At 41.4% G+C, this 18,640-nt stretch overlaps 10 protein-coding genes across 10 annotated transcripts; 3 read left to right on the forward strand and 7 right to left on the reverse strand.

Moving 5' to 3' along the window:
- Nucleotides 1-94: 94 nt before the first annotated feature.
- KNH1 (Knh1p) lies at nucleotides 95-904 on the reverse strand (the record flags this gene model as incomplete). The annotated part of the gene is made up of 1 exon (XM_018364227.1): nucleotides 95-904. The coding sequence occupies one exon, from the start codon at nucleotides 902-904 to the stop codon at nucleotides 95-97; it is 810 nt and encodes a 269-aa protein (XP_018223028.1).
- A 797-nt stretch (nucleotides 905-1,701) lies between these two features.
- Nucleotides 1,702-3,168, reverse strand: STP4 (Stp4p; the record flags this gene model as incomplete). The annotated part of the gene is made up of 1 exon (XM_018364228.1): nucleotides 1,702-3,168. One exon carries the CDS (start codon nucleotides 3,166-3,168, stop codon nucleotides 1,702-1,704), a length of 1,467 nt encoding a protein of 488 aa, XP_018223029.1.
- Nucleotides 3,169-4,772: 1,604 nt separating this feature from the next.
- On the forward strand, nucleotides 4,773-5,708 carry SIT4 (type 2A-related serine/threonine-protein phosphatase SIT4; the record flags this gene model as incomplete). Its single annotated transcript, XM_018364229.1, has 1 exon — nucleotides 4,773-5,708. The coding sequence occupies one exon, from the start codon at nucleotides 4,773-4,775 to the stop codon at nucleotides 5,706-5,708; it is 936 nt and encodes a 311-aa protein (XP_018223030.1).
- A 546-nt stretch (nucleotides 5,709-6,254) lies between these two features.
- NPC2 (sterol transporter) lies at nucleotides 6,255-6,776 on the forward strand (the record flags this gene model as incomplete). The annotated part of the gene is made up of 1 exon (XM_018364230.1): nucleotides 6,255-6,776. The coding sequence occupies one exon, from the start codon at nucleotides 6,255-6,257 to the stop codon at nucleotides 6,774-6,776; it is 522 nt and encodes a 173-aa protein (XP_018223031.1).
- Nucleotides 6,777-7,281: 505 nt separating this feature from the next.
- MRP10 (mitochondrial 37S ribosomal protein mS37) lies at nucleotides 7,282-7,569 on the forward strand (the record flags this gene model as incomplete). Its single annotated transcript, XM_018364231.1, has 1 exon — nucleotides 7,282-7,569. The coding sequence occupies one exon, from the start codon at nucleotides 7,282-7,284 to the stop codon at nucleotides 7,567-7,569; it is 288 nt and encodes a 95-aa protein (XP_018223032.1).
- Nucleotides 7,570-7,737: 168 nt separating this feature from the next.
- FAD1 (FMN adenylyltransferase) lies at nucleotides 7,738-8,658 on the reverse strand (the record flags this gene model as incomplete). The annotated part of the gene is made up of 1 exon (XM_018364232.1): nucleotides 7,738-8,658. The coding sequence occupies one exon, from the start codon at nucleotides 8,656-8,658 to the stop codon at nucleotides 7,738-7,740; it is 921 nt and encodes a 306-aa protein (XP_018223033.1).
- A 343-nt stretch (nucleotides 8,659-9,001) lies between these two features.
- On the reverse strand, nucleotides 9,002-10,333 carry MTF2 (Mtf2p; the record flags this gene model as incomplete). Its single annotated transcript, XM_018364233.1, has 1 exon — nucleotides 9,002-10,333. The coding sequence occupies one exon, from the start codon at nucleotides 10,331-10,333 to the stop codon at nucleotides 9,002-9,004; it is 1,332 nt and encodes a 443-aa protein (XP_018223034.1).
- A 433-nt stretch (nucleotides 10,334-10,766) lies between these two features.
- On the reverse strand, nucleotides 10,767-11,567 carry PRP11 (spliceosome assembly protein PRP11; the record flags this gene model as incomplete). Its single annotated transcript, XM_018364234.1, has 1 exon — nucleotides 10,767-11,567. The coding sequence occupies one exon, from the start codon at nucleotides 11,565-11,567 to the stop codon at nucleotides 10,767-10,769; it is 801 nt and encodes a 266-aa protein (XP_018223035.1).
- A 272-nt stretch (nucleotides 11,568-11,839) lies between these two features.
- On the reverse strand, nucleotides 11,840-13,543 carry SIR2 (NAD-dependent histone deacetylase SIR2; the record flags this gene model as incomplete). The annotated part of the gene is made up of 1 exon (XM_018364235.1): nucleotides 11,840-13,543. One exon carries the CDS (start codon nucleotides 13,541-13,543, stop codon nucleotides 11,840-11,842), a length of 1,704 nt encoding a protein of 567 aa, XP_018223036.1.
- Nucleotides 13,544-13,966: 423 nt separating this feature from the next.
- NAT1 (peptide alpha-N-acetyltransferase complex A subunit NAT1) lies at nucleotides 13,967-16,534 on the reverse strand (the record flags this gene model as incomplete). The annotated part of the gene is made up of 1 exon (XM_018364236.1): nucleotides 13,967-16,534. The coding sequence occupies one exon, from the start codon at nucleotides 16,532-16,534 to the stop codon at nucleotides 13,967-13,969; it is 2,568 nt and encodes an 855-aa protein (XP_018223037.1).
- Nucleotides 16,535-18,640: the final 2,106 nt, after the last annotated feature.

Genomic DNA, 18,640 nt, shown 5'->3' on the forward strand with positions numbered 1-18,640 from the left:
TATGAATGAATATACATATAACTTTGCTCATGTTTTTGATTTCTTTTTTTTTTATTGTGTCCATTTTTTTTTTTGTATATGTATTTTCGTTATCTCATAGCCTTTTCCGTAAGCCATTAACCTTCCTTGCGGTTAACGAAAGTCGCTTACGGGGATTATACCAACCACCATTATCAGCCGGCATAGGGGCCGGCGTGGCATAGTTGCTATCGGCCGTCAGTACGTAGGACCACCCTGGAGTCACGGTGGTATGCTGATCAATAGAGTTTCTTAGAGTGTAGTAATACGTCACCTCACTGGTTGCGTACTTTCTTTTCCATGTCTTTGCCGTCACTTTTGTAGCTGGTTGTAGTTGCATGGGCGCGTATTTCACGACACCAGTTTGCAAGTTGTAAGGGACGGTAAAACTTTTGGAGTCGATGGTGGCACCCAGGTCCCCCGTAGTGATTCTTGTTTGCGGCACTGGTGCTATGGTTACCATACTCGGATTAGCCATTTTAGAACCTTTCATCCCCTTCAGTCTAAACCTATTGGTGTAATGAATGGTGTAACCAATTGCCGTTTGTGAGAAGACCTGAATAAAATAGACACCGTCAGTCCCGACAGTGTTTTCAATGACTGCACTGTACTCATCGCTTGCCAACTCGGCTGCCGTGAGCGTTTGCAACGTAGCCATTGCTTCGATCAACGCATTGGTGCCTGAACATAGAGTGAACGTATACTTGATAAAATCCTTCTCCTGTGGAGTAGTATCTGTATGCATCCATTTTACGTTAACGGTGGCCTGGCCTGAGCCGGATAAATCGTACACAGAATTAGGTCCCGGTGCCACAATGGCCACATCGCAGTAAACCGTTTGCGACACTAATGAACAAAACAGAGCCAAGAATGATACTATCAGCATACGTTTTTACGTTCCACGCTCTGATTTTTTTGTGATTGTTATATTACTTCCCGCCGTTCTTTCAATATGGCTCTGGAGCGATTGTGATATTTTTGTATTTTCTTGCCTTGAATAGTTTGTGCTGGCTGCACTAATGCATTATATGTGTCTATTTATATATATGTATAAATATATACATGTACGAATGTATGTAATTGCACATGTGCGTGTACATGACGAACGTTCTTTACAGGTGCTTGATGTCAAAAAGAAAGAGGAAGGAACGACGGAAAGAACAACCTTCAATTGGAGTAAGCCAGTAATGTGATGACTATGAAGAGAGAGAGCCGCAAAGACTGGATTTACGCACAGACCACGTTCTCATGTGAAAAAAAGCGTTGTTTCGAGGGTTCGCGACTCTTTCAAGGGACTCGCGGCGGATGCAGAGAAAAGAAAAGATAAGGTGGGGGCAGCTAAAAAAAATGGGTCCATTAGTCGAGCCCAACGGGCTTATAAGCCGTCGGGTCCAGACTTGTGCAAAAAAAAGTACAAGCGGCAGCTAAACGATCGGAGAACAAACGGGCAAGATGGCCAGGTGCCTTTTGCTATCACACGACGATGTATAGCTGATGCAGGCTTCGACTTGTGTCATAACCGGTGTTTGATTTCCACAAATCCGCGCAGAGTTTGCAATGTAGCGTACCGAAGAGCAAAAATCGTGTATAATCGAGCATAAAATAAATAAGTGTTTATGTATGTGTGATTGTGTGTGTGTGTGTGTCTGTTTATTTGAATTTGTAGTGATATGCAGGCCCCGTCTAGTGGTATGCGTAACCACATCCTTTTCCCACATGTTTGTTCAGCCAGACGTCGACGTTGGGGAACTGTAGCCCACAGTGCTTGCACTTTCCGGGCACAATGCTTCTATCTTCCTTCTTGGTTTTGGGTGGGTATTCGAAATGCAAGGCCTTGAGATGGTTTTTGAAAGTGTCACAGCGCGAAAAGACGCCTGTTTGATGGCAGTTTATTGGCTCAAAATAAAGCGATCTGGTCTTGTGCGGGTACACCTCCATGTCTAAGTTGATCAAGGTGGAGTTGTAGGGGCATTTGAAGGCACCTTTGATCTTGTATAGTGATCTTAATTGATTTTTCTTCAGTAGTTTCGTGTCCTCGGAAGAAGATGAGGCCAAAGCAGCCGATTTATCGTCAGAATCGTCGGCGTCGTTGGTTGCGGAAACGTGCGGGGTATCGTCAGCATCGTCAGTATTGCTATTGCTTTGCGGATCCCTTGCGTATATCTGCATGAACTCGTCCTTCCAATGGCGTTTCTTGTGCCTTATCAGGTCGTTGTTTCTAGCAAAGCCACGTTGGCAAACGGGGCACTTGTGAGGCCTGTCTTCCGGGGTCAAATGCGTGGATTTGTGCGTGGACAGGTTGGCGTAGAAATTGTGGCATATGGGGCATTCCTTTTTCTTTCTTTGCTTGATTATCTTGGACGAATCCCTGAGCGACGAAGAATATTTGTTAGTGTGTTCATTGGTTAATGGAGAAGGAATAGATGGTAGGGTCGAGGCAGTGCTACTACCGGTGTTTTGCTGCTGCTGTCTGCCCATCAGTGCCGGAAACCCGTTAACAGGCAGACTAGAAACTGATTTTGATCTCGGTACACCTTCCACAGTGGACAGTATATGCTGGGTGTGTTGGGCCGGTGGCGAGGGCGTAGTGTTCTTGACAGTAGCCGCGGTGATGGGGTTGCACAGTGACAACTCGTGTCTTTGGTGGTCCAGCACGGTTCTTGGGACGGGTGCTGTAAAATTGGCATGCAGGGAGTTTGATCTGCCATTGAATTCTCTTTCCGCCACGGTAATCAGATTGGTGAAGGAAGATATGGGGGGTAAGATGACATGGCTTGAGCTGTTGGAAGACAGCGGGGTAGGCGAGAGGCTATGAGGGAAGTAGAACTTCGAGCTCTGTGGCAGAGTAGTGTTGTCTGTGGGCGAACTCGTGATGGATTGGCATGCAGAGGAATTATAAGAAGAGTACGAAGTGATCGACGGTGGAGGTGGAGGCGAGTTCAACGCAGAACTGAGGGTGGAGCGGGAAGATGACGTTGTGCTGGACAACACAGGCGGATCTATTAAGTGTTGAAGGGTGGCGTGGGGTGAAGTCGTTGGGTTACCCATTTTATTCGAAGTATCTATAAAGGGAGGATTTCTTGGCAAAGAGACGGCTTCATGAGATATTATCGAATCTATACTCGACGCAAATGAAGGCGATACAGGCATAGAAGAGTATTATAATAAGCGTTCCAGTATTACCACTTTTGCATGAAAATAAAACAGAGACAGCAAGAGCGACACCCGAGCTACAGGGCAATCGATTTTCCCTTTATATTTTTAACCTTCGATTTGAGTATATATATATATACATATATATACACATATGAAATATGCGGGTTTGAAATACAGACAGAATAAAGAACGCACATATGCAGCTTTAACCTTTAAGAAATGGTGCTTTTTTTCTTTTTTCCTTCCTCTCTTCTGTTCCTCTCTGTGAAATGTGTGAAGTAAATGAATCAAGAGGAAATTTCAGAAGAGGAAAACAAAGGAAACGAAAAAAAATAAAATTAAAAGGCGGCAATAGACTAAAAGAGGGAAGAGCGCATTACGTACATAGAAATTGGTTTAAGTAACTAGACCACTAACAACATCCCCTAGGAAAAGAGCGATCTAGAAATATCTTGAGCGTTAGCCACGGACCAGAAAGGAAGGAAAAGACGAATTCAGCAATAATCGAATGGGGGGCTTTCCGACAGCCACTACCGACTTGTGCGACAGCCAAGCGAGAATCAATGCGGCTATTTCAGATCTCTTTTTCGCCTACACAAAACACTAGAGCAACGAAAGAAGAAGTAAGAATCCGGGAATGCCTCGCGGGCTATGACCCGAATCGGGGAATCCCGGATTTATATTTTACTCAAGCAGCGTGCGAACAGGGCGTGGTGTCGGCCCGGAACTGACCCCCCCCGGACTAATTCGAAGTTCCGGGAGCGCGAGAGTGCGCGCAAGCCGTCCAGTCGAGTCCAACGCGCGGAGGGCTGGGAAGCGCCCGGAGAAAAAAAAATAACGCAAACGTGGGCTCACCCCTCCCCTGTACGGCCCTTGCGTGCCTTTCCACCCATTGCCTCCTATGCGGCCGTTGCGTGCGCGTTGTTGTTTTTTTTTTTTTGTTGTTGTTGTTGTTGCTACTTTTTTTTACTGCCGCGGGGGGTCGGCCTGAAAATCGCAAATCCGCGGCGGTTCATAAAATAACAAAAAAACCTACCGACGAAACGGAAAGCAACGCAGGGGAAAAAAAAAAGAAAAAGAAAAAGAACAAGAAGTGGAATGAGAAAAAGTGTAAAAAAATTAAAAAAAAAAAAGGGGGATGGCACAGCCGCGGGTAACGCCGGACGGCGCGAGTGGATTTTCTGACGTAGGAGGTGATGTGTATTGCTCGTGCGGGTAATGAGTAATGGAGGTTTTCTTTTCTTGTGGGAGCGGTAAAACTCATCGAGTCGAACGAAGGCCAGCAAAAAGTAAAAAAATATGGCCCTGAGTGAAAACCCGGTGATGCTTGCATACAACCGCATGGAGCTGAAACGGTTTGCAGATTCATACACGGCAGAGACAAAAAAAAACAGAGCAAAGAAACAAGACAATACATTGTCGGCACACTATCATTACCTCCCCACGGCTTAAGGACTTCTGTATATACCGTATTCTCCCTCACTCTCCCTCTCTTTCTTCCTATCGTATCCTTCGAATCCCCTCCTCGCTCTTTATAGATCCGACATACAAGGAACTACTGCTCAAGCCCGTAATATATAGCAGCAACAACAAGAACAATGGTATCAAGAGGCCCCGACGAATGGCTAGAGACCATAAAGAAATGCCAGGCGCTGACCGAAAACGAAATGAAACAACTATGTGAAATGGTAAAAGAACTTCTGATGGAGGAAAGTAACATCCAGCCCGTACAGACCCCCGTCACGGTATGTGGCGACATCCACGGGCAATTCCATGACCTGCTGGAGCTTTTCCGCACTGCAGGCGGGTTCCCGGACGATATAAACTACATTTTCCTAGGTGATTACGTGGACCGTGGCTACTACAGTCTGGAGACTTTCACGCTTTTAATGTGTTTGAAAGTCAAATACCCGGCCAAGATTACTCTGGTGAGGGGCAATCACGAGTCCAGGCAAATTACCCAAGTGTACGGGTTCTACGAAGAATGCCTGAATAAGTACGGGTCCACCACGGTATGGAAGTACTGTTGTCAAGTATTTGACTTTCTGACGCTAGCCGCTATCATCGACGGCAAGATCCTATGTGTCCACGGTGGACTATCTCCCGAGATTCGAATGCTCGATCAAATCAGAGTCTTGTCCAGAGCCCAAGAAGTGCCCCACGAGGGCGGGTTCTCGGACCTTCTTTGGTCGGACCCTGACAACGTAGAAGCCTGGCAGGTTTCCCCCCGTGGTGCCGGCTGGCTGTTCGGCAGCAAGGTCGCCAGAGAGTTCAACCACGTCAACGGACTCAACCTGATCGCCAGGGCGCACCAGCTGGTGATGGAAGGGTTCAAGTACCACTTCCCTGAAAAGGATGTCGTCACCGTTTGGTCCGCACCAAACTACTGTTATAGATGCGGTAACGTCGCGAGTGTAATGAAGGTCGACGAGGATTTGGAACCCACTTTCAAAATCTTCTCTGCTGTCCCCGATGACTACATAAGAGAATCAACAGCCAACCACAACAACCAAAGAGCCGGCTATTTCTTGTAATACAAGGACGTGCCCTTCCCTAACCCGACGAATGGAAAGTTTAACGGCAGCAGCAATAGCAGCAGCAGCAGCAATAATAACAAAATACACGCAAAAACTTTCCGTCATGCCATTTGCTACGATACGATACACACAACAAGCACATTCAAAGAGCATTTCATCACTATAGTCTTACGACGAAAGAAAGGGAACCAAAAAAACAAGAAAATCTCATGATTGAGTATTCTGGTCTTTTCTCCCTTTCCCAGTTATATATGTTTACGTCCCTTTTCTCTTTTATAATTTTTTTTCCCTTTACTTATATATACTATATTATTATTATTATTATTTATCATTAATTACACTTCACGGTGCCATCACGTCACCACCCACGGCTTGCACCGACCGAAAAAGGGTGGGAATCCCGGATAATAAAAACTTTAATCAGTAGTCAGAGAGGGGCTATACAAAAATACGACGTATTTAAAGAGCAGATCTGGCAAGGGAAATAATCTGCATTCGCGTCTAATCACCTCCACCGCCCTTCCCCTAGCACCTCCCCGCACAATGAATCAAGGCTTAAAACTTTTGTTCGGTTTGCTATTTCTCTACACAGCCGCAGTTCAGGCAGGCGTAATCAGTATATTCAATGCACTACCTCCGCCAAACTCCAAGCCAATTAGCGGTGAATCACCACTGTACCAGTGTGATGTTTCGGATAAGCAACTCTTAGAAATTAAGGAGATTGATCTGTCTCCTAACCCACCAGTCCGTGGCCAAAACTTAACCATTACGGCCAACGGTGAGGTCTTCGAAACCATAGAAGAAGGCTCTTATGTCGAAGTCGAAGTGCGTCTAGGTTATATCAGACTGCTATCCCAGACTTTCGACTTGTGTCAAACCCTGGAAGACAACGACATCGAGGGCTTATCCTGCCCAATTGAACCAGGTTCATACGACGTAAAGAAATTGGTCGAAATTCCAGGTGAAGTCCCACCTGGCAGGTACGTCGTCCTAGCAAGAGCTTACACTGAGAGCGACGATTTGATCACTTGCGTAACCGGAGAAGTCGTCTTCCCCCCAAGGTGATTATCTAGCCGCAGCCGCTATGTGCTCCATATTTCCTTTTCTCTCCCCCTTCCTTCCTTCACTTTATCTCCATGTGCTCGTTATTGGTTCTAAAAGCAAACCAAGTTCTTTCCTCTTGTTATTGTTACCTTTATTTTGATGGAAAATGAATATTAGTGATTTTTGGTGGGTCACTCCTCGTCGCCTTTGTCTCCTTTCACTCCCCCTCTAATTAATTAATTATTTATACAGTACATACGTATCAAGAGCACGCCACTGCATTACTGTAAACATGAAAGCTATCTTCTGTACATTATACTAATCACTACCTAGGTGTGTCTTGCTTTTGTAGTTGATCCATCTCCGGGTAAAAAAAAGGCTCCATACGGGTTTTCTTCCTTTAGTATTTTAAGTTGAACAAAAGTTCTGAAGTTGTACACCAAAAGAATACTGAAAAAAGAATACCAGGCTAAAAGGACATCGGGGGACGCTGCCACTCACCGCTCAAACTAACAACCATCCATAAATGTCCGGAAAACCACCAGTATATAGGTTACCTCCCTTACCCAGACTAAAAGTGAAGAAACCCATCATCAGACAAGAAGCAAACAAATGTTTGGTTTTAATGTCAAATTTATTGCAATGCTGGTCTTCATATGGCCACATGAACCCTAAGTGTGCCGCTTTGGTGACAGAACTGAAAAGTTGCACCAGTGAAAATGCCCTCGGGAAAAGAAATAACGTACAGAAGAGTAATATAAATTACCATGCTGCTAGATTATACGATAAGATTAACGGTAAACCTCATGATTAATTGTTGCGGCTGCACCACCATAGAAACAGTAGCAAAAATCAACAAGTTGATAATATTAGATTCACGACCCTGTATATATACATTACACAAAATAAATAGCTCCAATGAGCAGAAAAACTATTAATAATAATATCGGCTTTTTATCATTTATTTTACGTAAAGCTGTATTTAGTTTTTAATCCTGCCGGCCCTTTCTATAGTATCATCGATGAGATACCAACCAGGATAATAATCGTCTTGGTATTCACTGAATCTTTCTTTATCCACCACAGATATCGGTGAAGTATTTACAATAGGATCATGCTCTCCCGCTGCATTCTTGCCAAATGCGTGGGCAATCTCCCATTCAAAAAGCAATGGTATATCACTTAAATCCTTTTTCAAATATGGGTTGGGTAAAGAATTGTTGACACCGCCCACCGATGTAAACCCTTCCCCGTATAACCCACAAATTGGTTCATTAGAATATAACAAGAAACTCCATATGTTAGTCAAGTCCCAGTGTAAAAGGGGCTGCAGCCTCATGAAATCAGGCCAATTCGAGTCCGTTCTTTGAATAGGTTGTAGCGTTTCACCATATGGGTCTGTGTGCCTGATACCTATCACTATAGCTGCGGTCTCAGGGTATATCTTTATGAATTCTCGAAACGCATCTGCCATATTGATGGCCGTTTCGGATTGCCTTTGTGATTCATACAATGACAGGCAATATCGTTCTGAGGTTTCTAGTACAAAATTCTCTAGTGTGGGGAAAGTTTCTTCTTGATCAATGAAAACAGTGGGAAGTCTTTGCATGGGGAAGCTTTGGAACTCGAAATCAAACTGAGAGTTTTGGGCCTTGATGAAAAAATATTCCCATAAACAGCTTAAATACAATAGCAGTAATACCTGGCAATCTTTCCCGCCATTGTATGAGAATGATATTTCTCCATTTAGTGGACTCCAGCGTACAAAAATTTCACTCAATAAATACTTCCTTGTCAACCGTATTGCTTCTTGTGTACTTGATATTATCTGGGACTCTTGGTGTATCTGTAGGTAAGAGTTTGTTATCTCATAGCACAGCTCAGCAGCTTTACTTAACTGCATGTTTTGCTTCCCCTTAACTTTTTCCTAGCCCTTGCAAATGTTGCCTCTGTATACGCAAAATTCAAAAAACTGTTCTTTCTGCTCTGCCAACAGTCTTTTAAACGCTTTTCAATAATTCTTTTTATTGTCGGTTTTGACATATACTAACGTATGGCTTTTAATTATTTCAAATATGCCAATTTTTCGAGCTCTTTCAATCATTTTGTTTGCCTCGGACCATACAAAAATAAAGCCAGCCGACAGGCTGACTACCGAAGACAATGAATTCTATAATCTTTTACTATTATATAATGCTAGCACATATCAAAAATATATACTCTATTTACAAGAGTTGGAAAATTTACTACCTATCTCTAGTTAAGTTTTTTTTGAGACTTTTCAGATAGTTTTCGATATTTAGTAAATCACTATTCGTGTCTTTATTCCATAATACGCCCACATTTACAATTTGGTTGTCTTTTGATATAGTGCCCTCAACTGTATCATACTCAGCTTCTGCTTCCAAAAATACATCTTCATTTAGGTTTCTCATTTCTTTGACGATTTTATCAAGTATATCCACCGTTTCGATATTCCCGATGACACCATTTACGCTCATCTCAGTGACCACACGTTTTAAATAACGAACTTCCTGGAAGTTTTCCCACAACAGTTGCATCAGTAAATTGTAGAAGTCAACATTACAAATGGTCAAGTATAAAGACACATCCATACTATTCTTGCATTCATTATAAACATAAGATATCAACATGTATTTTCTATCTGATGGAAAACCAAAATCACTTGATGTAAGCGATTTCAATATAACATATGGCAAAGTAATTGTATATGGTTTTGGTAGCTCGTTCGGTTTACTTATACAAGCATCTCTAATATCCTCGAATATGTTTGAAGACTCTGAATTCATCTTTATTTCCAAATTTTTGTCTCTTTTTTTATATGCTTCCAACAACCGTTTTAAATATTCCAAAAGATCATAATCACTTTGAACAGTTTCCTTCAAGTAATCGGTGTGGGGTTTCAAAACCTGGTCTAATGTAGCTTGGTAACGGATCCTATTACCAATTTCTTGCATCACTTCCTCGCTAAACTTCAAATTTAAGTGTGGGATTGGCTCTTCAAATGCCAGATTCACTCCAGTGGCAAAGTCTTTGTACTGATCATGATTTTTTGATTCCCGATCCTTTTTGTTAACGTCATTATCTTCATCGAATATCTTCTCCAATAAAGTTCTTGTTTGCTCACTTATGGTTTTAGCGCTAACAGCAGAAGGATTGGTTCCCTGGTACACGTAATCGCTGCCTGCAGTTTCTTTCAAAAATTCATGATCTTTATTTGGAAGCTTCCTTTGAGCTCTTTGACTATGATCAAAAACAATTTTTTCTTTCTTGAATCTAGTCCCCTTAGAATCCTCACTGAGCCCGTTGTAATACTTGTCAATTATCTTGCTAGCATTAGTGTGTCGCATGCTTTCAACCCTTGCTCCAGCTTCGAACGATTCACCGAACACTCTACGTTCCTCCTCAAGAGCTTCCTCAAACGCTTTTCCTGCTGAAGCTCCTTCTGTATTGTTGGTTTTGCCATCCTTTGAACTGGATTCATTCAGTAAACATCTATGAATGGAATGTATGTACCTATAGTTACAATTTTTAAGTATCGACGACGCCCTGATCATTGCGCAGCCTATTGGTACTTTCCCCAATCGTTTTTATTCTTCCTCTTCTATTTTTTCTCAAGTTTGTCAAGTACCGTCACAATTTTTCGGGCTTATGTGCCTAAAGTGCATTCTGACTAAAATGTGCGTATGATGCAGATGCTTGATAAATAGCCGTATAAATCTTCTACATTGTAAAGTTTAAACTAGAACTCGGCCATTTGCCGTTTATCAGGGCTTTCCTTTCAGTGGTTTTGATGCATGAAAAGCGTATTATTTTCTCATTATTGGGGAGACAAAATCAAGCTTACCGCATTCATCGCCTATGGGAGCAACTTGGCATTCTTTCCTCACAGCTGTATGTAACGAATTACCTCTTTGATAATAATTAAGAGCGATGGGTCCTTCACTCTATTTGTTTTGTTTAATAGATTTATGGTACTCGAAGCGCTATTCAAGCAGCAACTTGATCTTCCTCGGCCTGTTTGAAGAAAAATTGAATGTAGTAAAGTCTTGAAATTGAATCCCAAACAGTACATTTTCTATTCAGCTCATCTACTCCCTCCATATTGGCCTCTATTTCCTGATCTTCTCCGAATGTAATCTCATTTGGCGGTAGTTCGATGGCGATGTTTTCAAAGGGTTCATATGCAATGATTAAGAACTTCTTGCCCTTTTGCTTTGGATCCGATAATTCTAACCCAGATACTATCCTGATGAGAGGTGGTATTCCGAGTTTATCGCTTCGGCTAGCGTCATATTCCTTGTCGTTGATGTTGTAGTTTACTTGAATAGCCAAACCCACTAATCCGGTCTTTGGGTCCTTCACAGCTGCAACTTTAGACGCAGGGACTATGCCGTTATTTTTTAATGATTGCTTTGCTTCAATTATTTTTTGTTGGTGCTGGAAATCTTGGGCTGCTTGTCCATTTCTTCCTTGGGAAGTTTTCTCTATGCTAATACCACGCCTTAGCACATTTAGCCCATGTTTCTTACCACCCAGATGTCTTTCGACACTGGACCACGACATATGCATTGTATTGCATAATTTACAGACCAACTTACCGGAATGGTTCTTGTAAATGTACGGATTGCTTCTCACCTGATCGTCTTGTTCATCTTGGAAAGTGTATGGTACTTCTTCACCCTTACTGAGCAAAGATTCAACTTCTTTTTTACGTTGTAATTTAAACTGAGATTCAGATGCTATACCCCCACCCCCTTTCTTGGACCCAACACCCTCTGCATGCTCCATCTTGATTGTGTAAATGTAGGATGGTATATTATCAATATTCTAGTTACAGTTTTGGTGCAGATATTTAGTCTTTTTCTTCTATCACAATCTTTCATTTTTTTATTGAAATGGGTGGCATCTAGAACATTTCACCCGGTACAAGTAAAATAGACAAAGAACTTGATTAACCGATCGACCGCTCTTTTATAATAAAAAGAAGAACGAAACTATTTGCTGTATTTTATATATCGATATATTTTTGGTGCATCTATATAACTGAAACCGCATTCCATTTACAAATTGCCTGGATGTTCATCTGATGTAATGACGTATAACCCTTTATCCTTCTCCCGACAGTCAAATTTCTTAGTTTTCAAATCGTTCCATTTCTTATGGGGAATTGCCCAACCACATCTCTGTGCTACCATAGCTGCAATATCATCACAATACCCCAAGAGCGATAGATCGAATTCTGCGTGCTTGACAGGATCGCGGTTGATCAAGACCTGGGGCACGTGCGCTGGGATCATATTAACAATTTCGGATACTGGCGCCACTTTCAAACTTGTCCCAATGCAAATCAATAAATCGCATTGCAAAATATCTTCACGGATGCTCTTGTGAAATTTGTTTGGCAAAGCTTCTCCAAAAAACGTGATATCGGGCTTCAGGACACCATATGAGTTTAGTATATACGAGGGCCTTGCTAGGGCAGAATCTTGCGTTCCTGTCCCACTAATTTTATTGGAATCGGAGGTACTGTTATATCCTTCTGGGAAGTATTCTCTCCTTTTCTTATAGCAATACGGGCATAATGGAAGCTCGAGGTTTCTAATTTTATTGAAAATTCTCTCGCCAGGTAGATTCCAATGACAAGTAACACATGTGGCAGTGGCAAAAGAACCATGACATTGGACCAATCTATCAGCATTTATACCCGCGTAAGATTCCAAGTTGTCAATGTTTTGAGTATAATTCCTCAGTAATTTCCCCTTTGTTTGTAGCATCTTAATAAAGCTATGTAAGGGAGAATAAATGTTTTCTGGAGGTAGAACCATATTTGCAATGTTATAAAAAATGGAAGGATCATGCATAAATATATTGTAGTTGAAAACATCTTGAGGATCATCGAGCCCCAGATGCTTGATTTTCGAATAGAACCCTTCAGAAGATCTAAAGTCAGGGATCCCCAATGAAGTAGAAACACCTGCACCTGTCAGGACTAAAATTCTTTTAGCGGTATGTAATTTTTGAATAAAATGATCAATAGTGAAAAAATTGGACAATCTCAATCTTGTACATAAGACTTTATTAATGGCTCTTTGTAAATCTTTGATTAGACGAACTGTTTGCTTTTTTGCTAAGGGATCTTCAACATTGGTAGCGGATATTGTATTTTCTGAATCCTGTATATTTTCCGGTGTGCTTGTATGAACAATAGTGTTGATGTTCCTTATTAGGGCTTGATCTTTGACTTCGAAACCCAGCAACTTGATCAAATAGTAAACGTATAAAGAGTTCAACTCTTCGGGCAAATAAGTGTCTAAGAATTCATGTGCACCGTAGTATTTTAGAAACATTCTAGCATTCAGTGACTCTCGTTTAGTAAAGGACGGTCCATAGAAAACGCCGGTCGATGTGTTCTTACCGATTATTATTGGCCCCTGGGGAGTTTCCGGTTTCAAAACCTCATTGGACATTGACGCTGCTGACGCTGCTGACACTGCTGTGGGATCCATGTCACTAGCTGGTTTAAGCTCCATTGATGCTACTTGCCCGACTGCTGCCTGAGCGTATTCTCGATTGTCAGCCTTATTGGATGCCATCGAGAAGCCCGCCAGTGGCACTTTTAATTTCTTAGGCAAAGGTTCTCCACTATCTACGACCTCATCGGGCTGTTTCTTGACCGCGTTTTGATCCTGGGTAGAGCTTACTGTATTTGAAACCTTATTCTTGCTATTCTTCGATACAGCGTGATTCATGTGTGGAATGGTCATCCAGTTTTATTTTGCCGATGAGGAAGTGGTTGCCTGTATATTTCTACCGGAGTAATGCCTGTTTTCTTAGAATGCGTGAGAATGGGCTTTACATCTCTCTATCAAACGTGTTTTCTTGAGTGGAAAAAAAGTGAAGTCTTTCAAACTATGCGACCTGGAAAAATATTTTACCGAAACTTGCGCCCAAAGAGAGAAAAAAGATATATCTCGTTTTTTGTTCGAAATGGGAGAGCAAGTTTTTTGGCAGGCAGAAACATTGATCATCCTAAATAATGGATGATAGAGGTGGTGTATGTTGTTCGGCTACAAGGGAGGTCATATGCGTGTTATTACCATATCTATTAAAACACATATATGTATATATATCTGCATCTATATATATATATACGCTACTTATGAGTTTATCGACACATTGGAGATGCGTTATAGTTGGTATTGTAGAACCTCGTTTTGAGCGTGAGGTTCCAAAAGAGAAAGATTATTAATTATCGCTTCTTTTAAACGAGGTTCTTCCAAAGCGACTTCTTCACGATAACGGTACAGGAATAGTAGGCCTCTTATATCATTTCCATTGAATGTTTCTTGGTAAAACTTCAACCAATCAAAGCTGTCGTTAGAGCTCTCGTTCAATGGTAACACTTCAGAGTAGTCTTTTTCAAAACTTTTCGTAACTACTTTTTTCAAGATCGCATCAAAACGGGTGTTATCCTTTGTAGCATGTAACAAAACAATAGCCATACTACCAAACAATCCATTTGTGGAGCCGAATCTTTTAGCAAATTTGTTCAGAGAAGCGAAACATAACGCCAACTTTCCAACTTTATAGTTGAACTCAAAATCCAAAACGAAATCTCTTTCATCGTCTCTGGCTTGTTTAGAGTAGTCATCGTAAAAGGTGTCCGCGAAGTCTTCCATTGGGGTGGCAGTTTCTATCAGTTTTTCCCCGAACACATCGTCATCTTGATCAGTTGGGTAAGCTGCAACGCTCTTTGCTTCAGCTTCTTTCCGCTTGTTCATGGCAGCAGCTTCTTTTTTAGCCTTCTTTTTTTGACTACTGTTACTACTGGCCCCGTTATTTCCACTACCTTCAGAATCGTCGTCAATAACATCTGCTTTTCTTTTCAGATGATCATCATACATTTGGAAGTAAAGCTTTGCTGCTCCCTTCATGGCACGAACATACATGGGCTTCGTATAAAGCTCCTTCCCCCATTCTAGCATTTCTAGATAAGCTCTTGGCGTACCTTTCCTCATACAATATGAATGGAAATCTAATTGATCATCTTCAAACTGTTTATAAAATTTAGGAATAGCCTGGAATCTTTTTAGCGCCAAGCCTTTATATTTGTGAACAAGCCATTGATTATCCTTAATAACGTTTGCGGTTTCTTCGCTTTCATCGCTTTCTACCTCATTCTTGGATGACGTTAAATCATCTAATGTTTTCTTACTTTCCAGGTATAATCTATAATAAGCCTCAGCCTGCTCCATGATAAACCAAGAAGCTTCTACGAGATGTAAGTCTTTGATACCATTAATAGAATCGTCATTCTTGGTGAACAAAGATGCAATTTCGACAGCCTTATCGATGTTGTTTGCCCTAAGGAAATATTTAACGGTCTTACAATTGATAAACCTATCTTGTAAGTCTAGTTGTCTACCTTCTTCCAAAATATCTGCAGCTGTATCCATTAATCCTAAGTGCTTTAAGATGCGCGCCTTAAGGATGTAAAACTCAACTAGAGTAGGGGTATGGTCTAAAGCAGCATCGATATATTCTTGGGCTTTGGGAAAATCATTCAAGAACAAATAATGTTGAGACAGATAATAATTGGTCCAGATGAATGGAATCGGGTCTTGTTTACCATCAATTCCAGACAAGTATTCAAGAACAATGCTTTCCAAAAGTGGAGAGACCTTGGAAGTTCTTCTTTGATAGAGAGATTTCACGTTAGAGAAGGTTGCTGGAACACCGCGTTTTAATTGGGGCAAAACATATTCTCTCAGTTTTTTGGAAAGTTCTTCTTCATCTTGAATGAAAGTCAATGGAATAAACTTAGGTGGTTCGCATCTTGGGTAAAACTGTTCAAGTTTAGCGTACAAAGCCTTTTTAACTCTATCGTTACCTTGGATTCCCAACGATACCTCTAGCAATTTATAGTACTTAAAGTTATCCGGATTCCTTTTAATGAGAGTTCTATAAACAATCGAGGCATCCTTTAATTGGCCTAGTTTCATATAAATAGAAGCTTTTCTCTCTAATAAACCAAACTTGTCAAAGACATATGGTTCGATGTCGTTTAAATGCTTTAAAACATTTTGCAACTTATCTTGAATGTCGCCAGCAGCTTTATACATCACATCATTTTTGTAGATCAAGCACTCGTTATGCTCATATTTCTCGGAATCAGATATTTTTCCTTCAGCGAGTTTTTCAAATTGAGATAGCGTGTTGATGGCTTGTTGCCTTTCGCCATTAATGTCTTGTGCGACAGCCAACGATGTCCAATTGGCACGGTATCCGAGGAATGATTCCCAGTATTTTTTCCTGGAAATCAAGGCATTCTTGAAATCACCAATTTGTGATTGCAATGTTGCCAAATCTCTATAGATTTGCTTGTTAGTGGAACCGTTATTCAAAGCCGCTGTAAACCATTTGATGGATTCCGTGTACTCCTTGGTATTTCTCATGTAAATCCCTAATACATGGCAGCAGATTGGCGATGCTGAAGTGCCTTCGATTTTTCTAATGGCATTAGCCACATAAGAAGTAGCATCGTCTTTTTCACCTATAGCAAATAGATCTAGACCCTTTAGTGCCAAGGAATCAACGTGGTTACCATCTTTTTTCAAGATTGCGTCGAGCAGCTTAATTGATTTCTTGTATTGCTTTCCTTCGTATAGCTTCAAGGCCTCGAGGAATTGATCATTTTCCTTTTTCAAGTTTGCTTTAGCTATTGGCTTGGCCTTACTACCTCTTTTCCTAGACATGCTTCTTTGGGATTCAATTGCCTTTTGTAGTGGTACTTATTATTGTAGCACTAATCCAAATACTGGCTTCTTTTGAAAGTTGAATTCTCAATGGTGGAAACTTTTTCATTTTCGCTCTTTTTGCTTCTTCTATTACGCTCTATTTTGATCGTAAGGGCGGGTAAACATTGTGTGTGTAACTCAATGAGCTTATAGAAACGTTGTATATTTCAAGGACATATTTAAGGTTTTCATATGCCGCATGCTGAGAGACCTTACAGTGACAGATTATTCACCGTTCTTTTCGTGGTAGCTAAAAATATCTCAGTGTAATACGTTAGCACGGATTATGGTTATATGAAACCACAATGAGTGAATACAAAAAAGCTTAGTAATGCAGATGTTTTAAGGTAAAAAAAAGTTCTATAAGTTAAATTATGTACTAGTAATGCAAATTCTATAGTAGTTTATGTAAGTACAAATGAGTGATTCTCTTTTTGATGTGGGAAGTGAAATAAATGCTGAGATGAATTAGACCAAGGCTAAAGGAAGAGCGGCGGCAAGCCACATCAGTTTTCCTACTACCTGGACGTTTGCGTTGCCTTCCATCATTGATGAGACAGTGATAGATGGTCTGGCTGCGCTGGTTGAAATGACGGTGAGGGGATTCTTAGATGTTACAAATGCGTTAGAAGTAGTGGTCGTAATGGATTTGGTTGAATGAATGGATTTGTTCTGGCTGGATTCTGTTTTGGTTGAATCGCCAGAAGCACTCTCTAGAGAAACTGCCGCGGAGACACTCCCTTCAAAATTGACATTTATGACAGGAGAAGATTTAGTTGTTTGAGCTTTGGTAGTAGTAGCTGTCGATGTAAGAGAAGTTGAAAGTGTTGATCCCCCTACAACAGTAGTGCCAGAATGACTTAAACTGTTCGAGTTTGTCAAAACAGAGTTCGTGTTAATGTTTGAGGTTAATAATGTTGTAGAATGAGCAGCTGATCCGCTAGAGATAGTAGAAATGCTTGGTTTAATCGAGGTGCGGTCAGCAGAAGCGATTGGATGAGTTGAGGAAGAGCAACCAACCAAAACAGTTTCAGTAAGTAGACTAGTCTGATCTACCGAAATGGTAGTTGTATAGGAGGCAGATTCAGTAGAGCGAGTTGCACCGATTTCAGAAGCTGAGTTGCTGGATCTGTATTGTGTCTCAGAGTTGCTCTTAACGCTTGATATATTAGGCTTAACTGTACTTCTTGTGCTTGCTGCTGTAGTAGATTTTGTTGGGTTAACCTTTCCGGTGGAAGAAGTGGATCCAACAGAAGAGCTTAGATCATTTGATGCAGTTGGGTGAACTGAAGCAGTTGAAGCGATTGAAGTTAATAGGTTGACTAACGTAGTTTGTCCAGTAGAAGACGTTGTATGAGCTGATGCAATCAAATCACTAGTAGTGGATGAGGCGACCAAAGTGGATGAGCCAGCTGAAGCGCTTGAGTCAGTCAAAATGGTTGAACCAACCGTAGTTGTTGGACTAGATGAAGCATCTGGATTAGCTGAACTCGTTAAAGCAGTTGAACCAGTTACGTTAGATGTGGTCAATGGGATGACTGAACTGGTTAGTGTAACAGAGGTGGTTGAGACAGTTGAAATACTTGCATGAAGAGTTGTGGTTGACTCAACTGATCTAATTGGGGAAACTGAGCTAGCTGAATCAGTCAAAGTAATTGAAGAAATCGAACTGGTTTTAACAGCTGAAGTCGTTTGAGCAGCTGAACTGGTTGCGTCAGTTGATCTAGTTTGGGCAGAAGTGATTGGACCAGTCGCGTCAGCTGAACTGGTGGAAGCGACAGAGCTGGTTACATCAACTGAAGTGGTGGAAGCGACAGAGCTGGTTACATCAACTGAAGTGGTGAAGTCACTTGAAGTGGTTGTACGATACATACCAGCAAGGCTGGACGAAGCATTTGGAATAGTTGAAATGGTTGTATTAACAGATTTGATTGGGCCAATCGTAGCGGTTGAGCCAGATGAAGCAGATGGTGCAGCTGAGCTAGTTGTGTCAGTTGAAGTGGTTGCTTCAGCTGAACTAGTTTGGGCAGTTGAAGTAGTTGCTTCAGTTGAGCTGGTTACATC

This window comes from Saccharomyces eubayanus, chromosome IV (assembly GCF_001298625.1).
Source record: "Saccharomyces eubayanus strain FM1318 chromosome IV, whole genome shotgun sequence".
NCBI lineage: Eukaryota > Fungi > Ascomycota > Saccharomycetes > Saccharomycetales > Saccharomycetaceae > Saccharomyces > Saccharomyces eubayanus.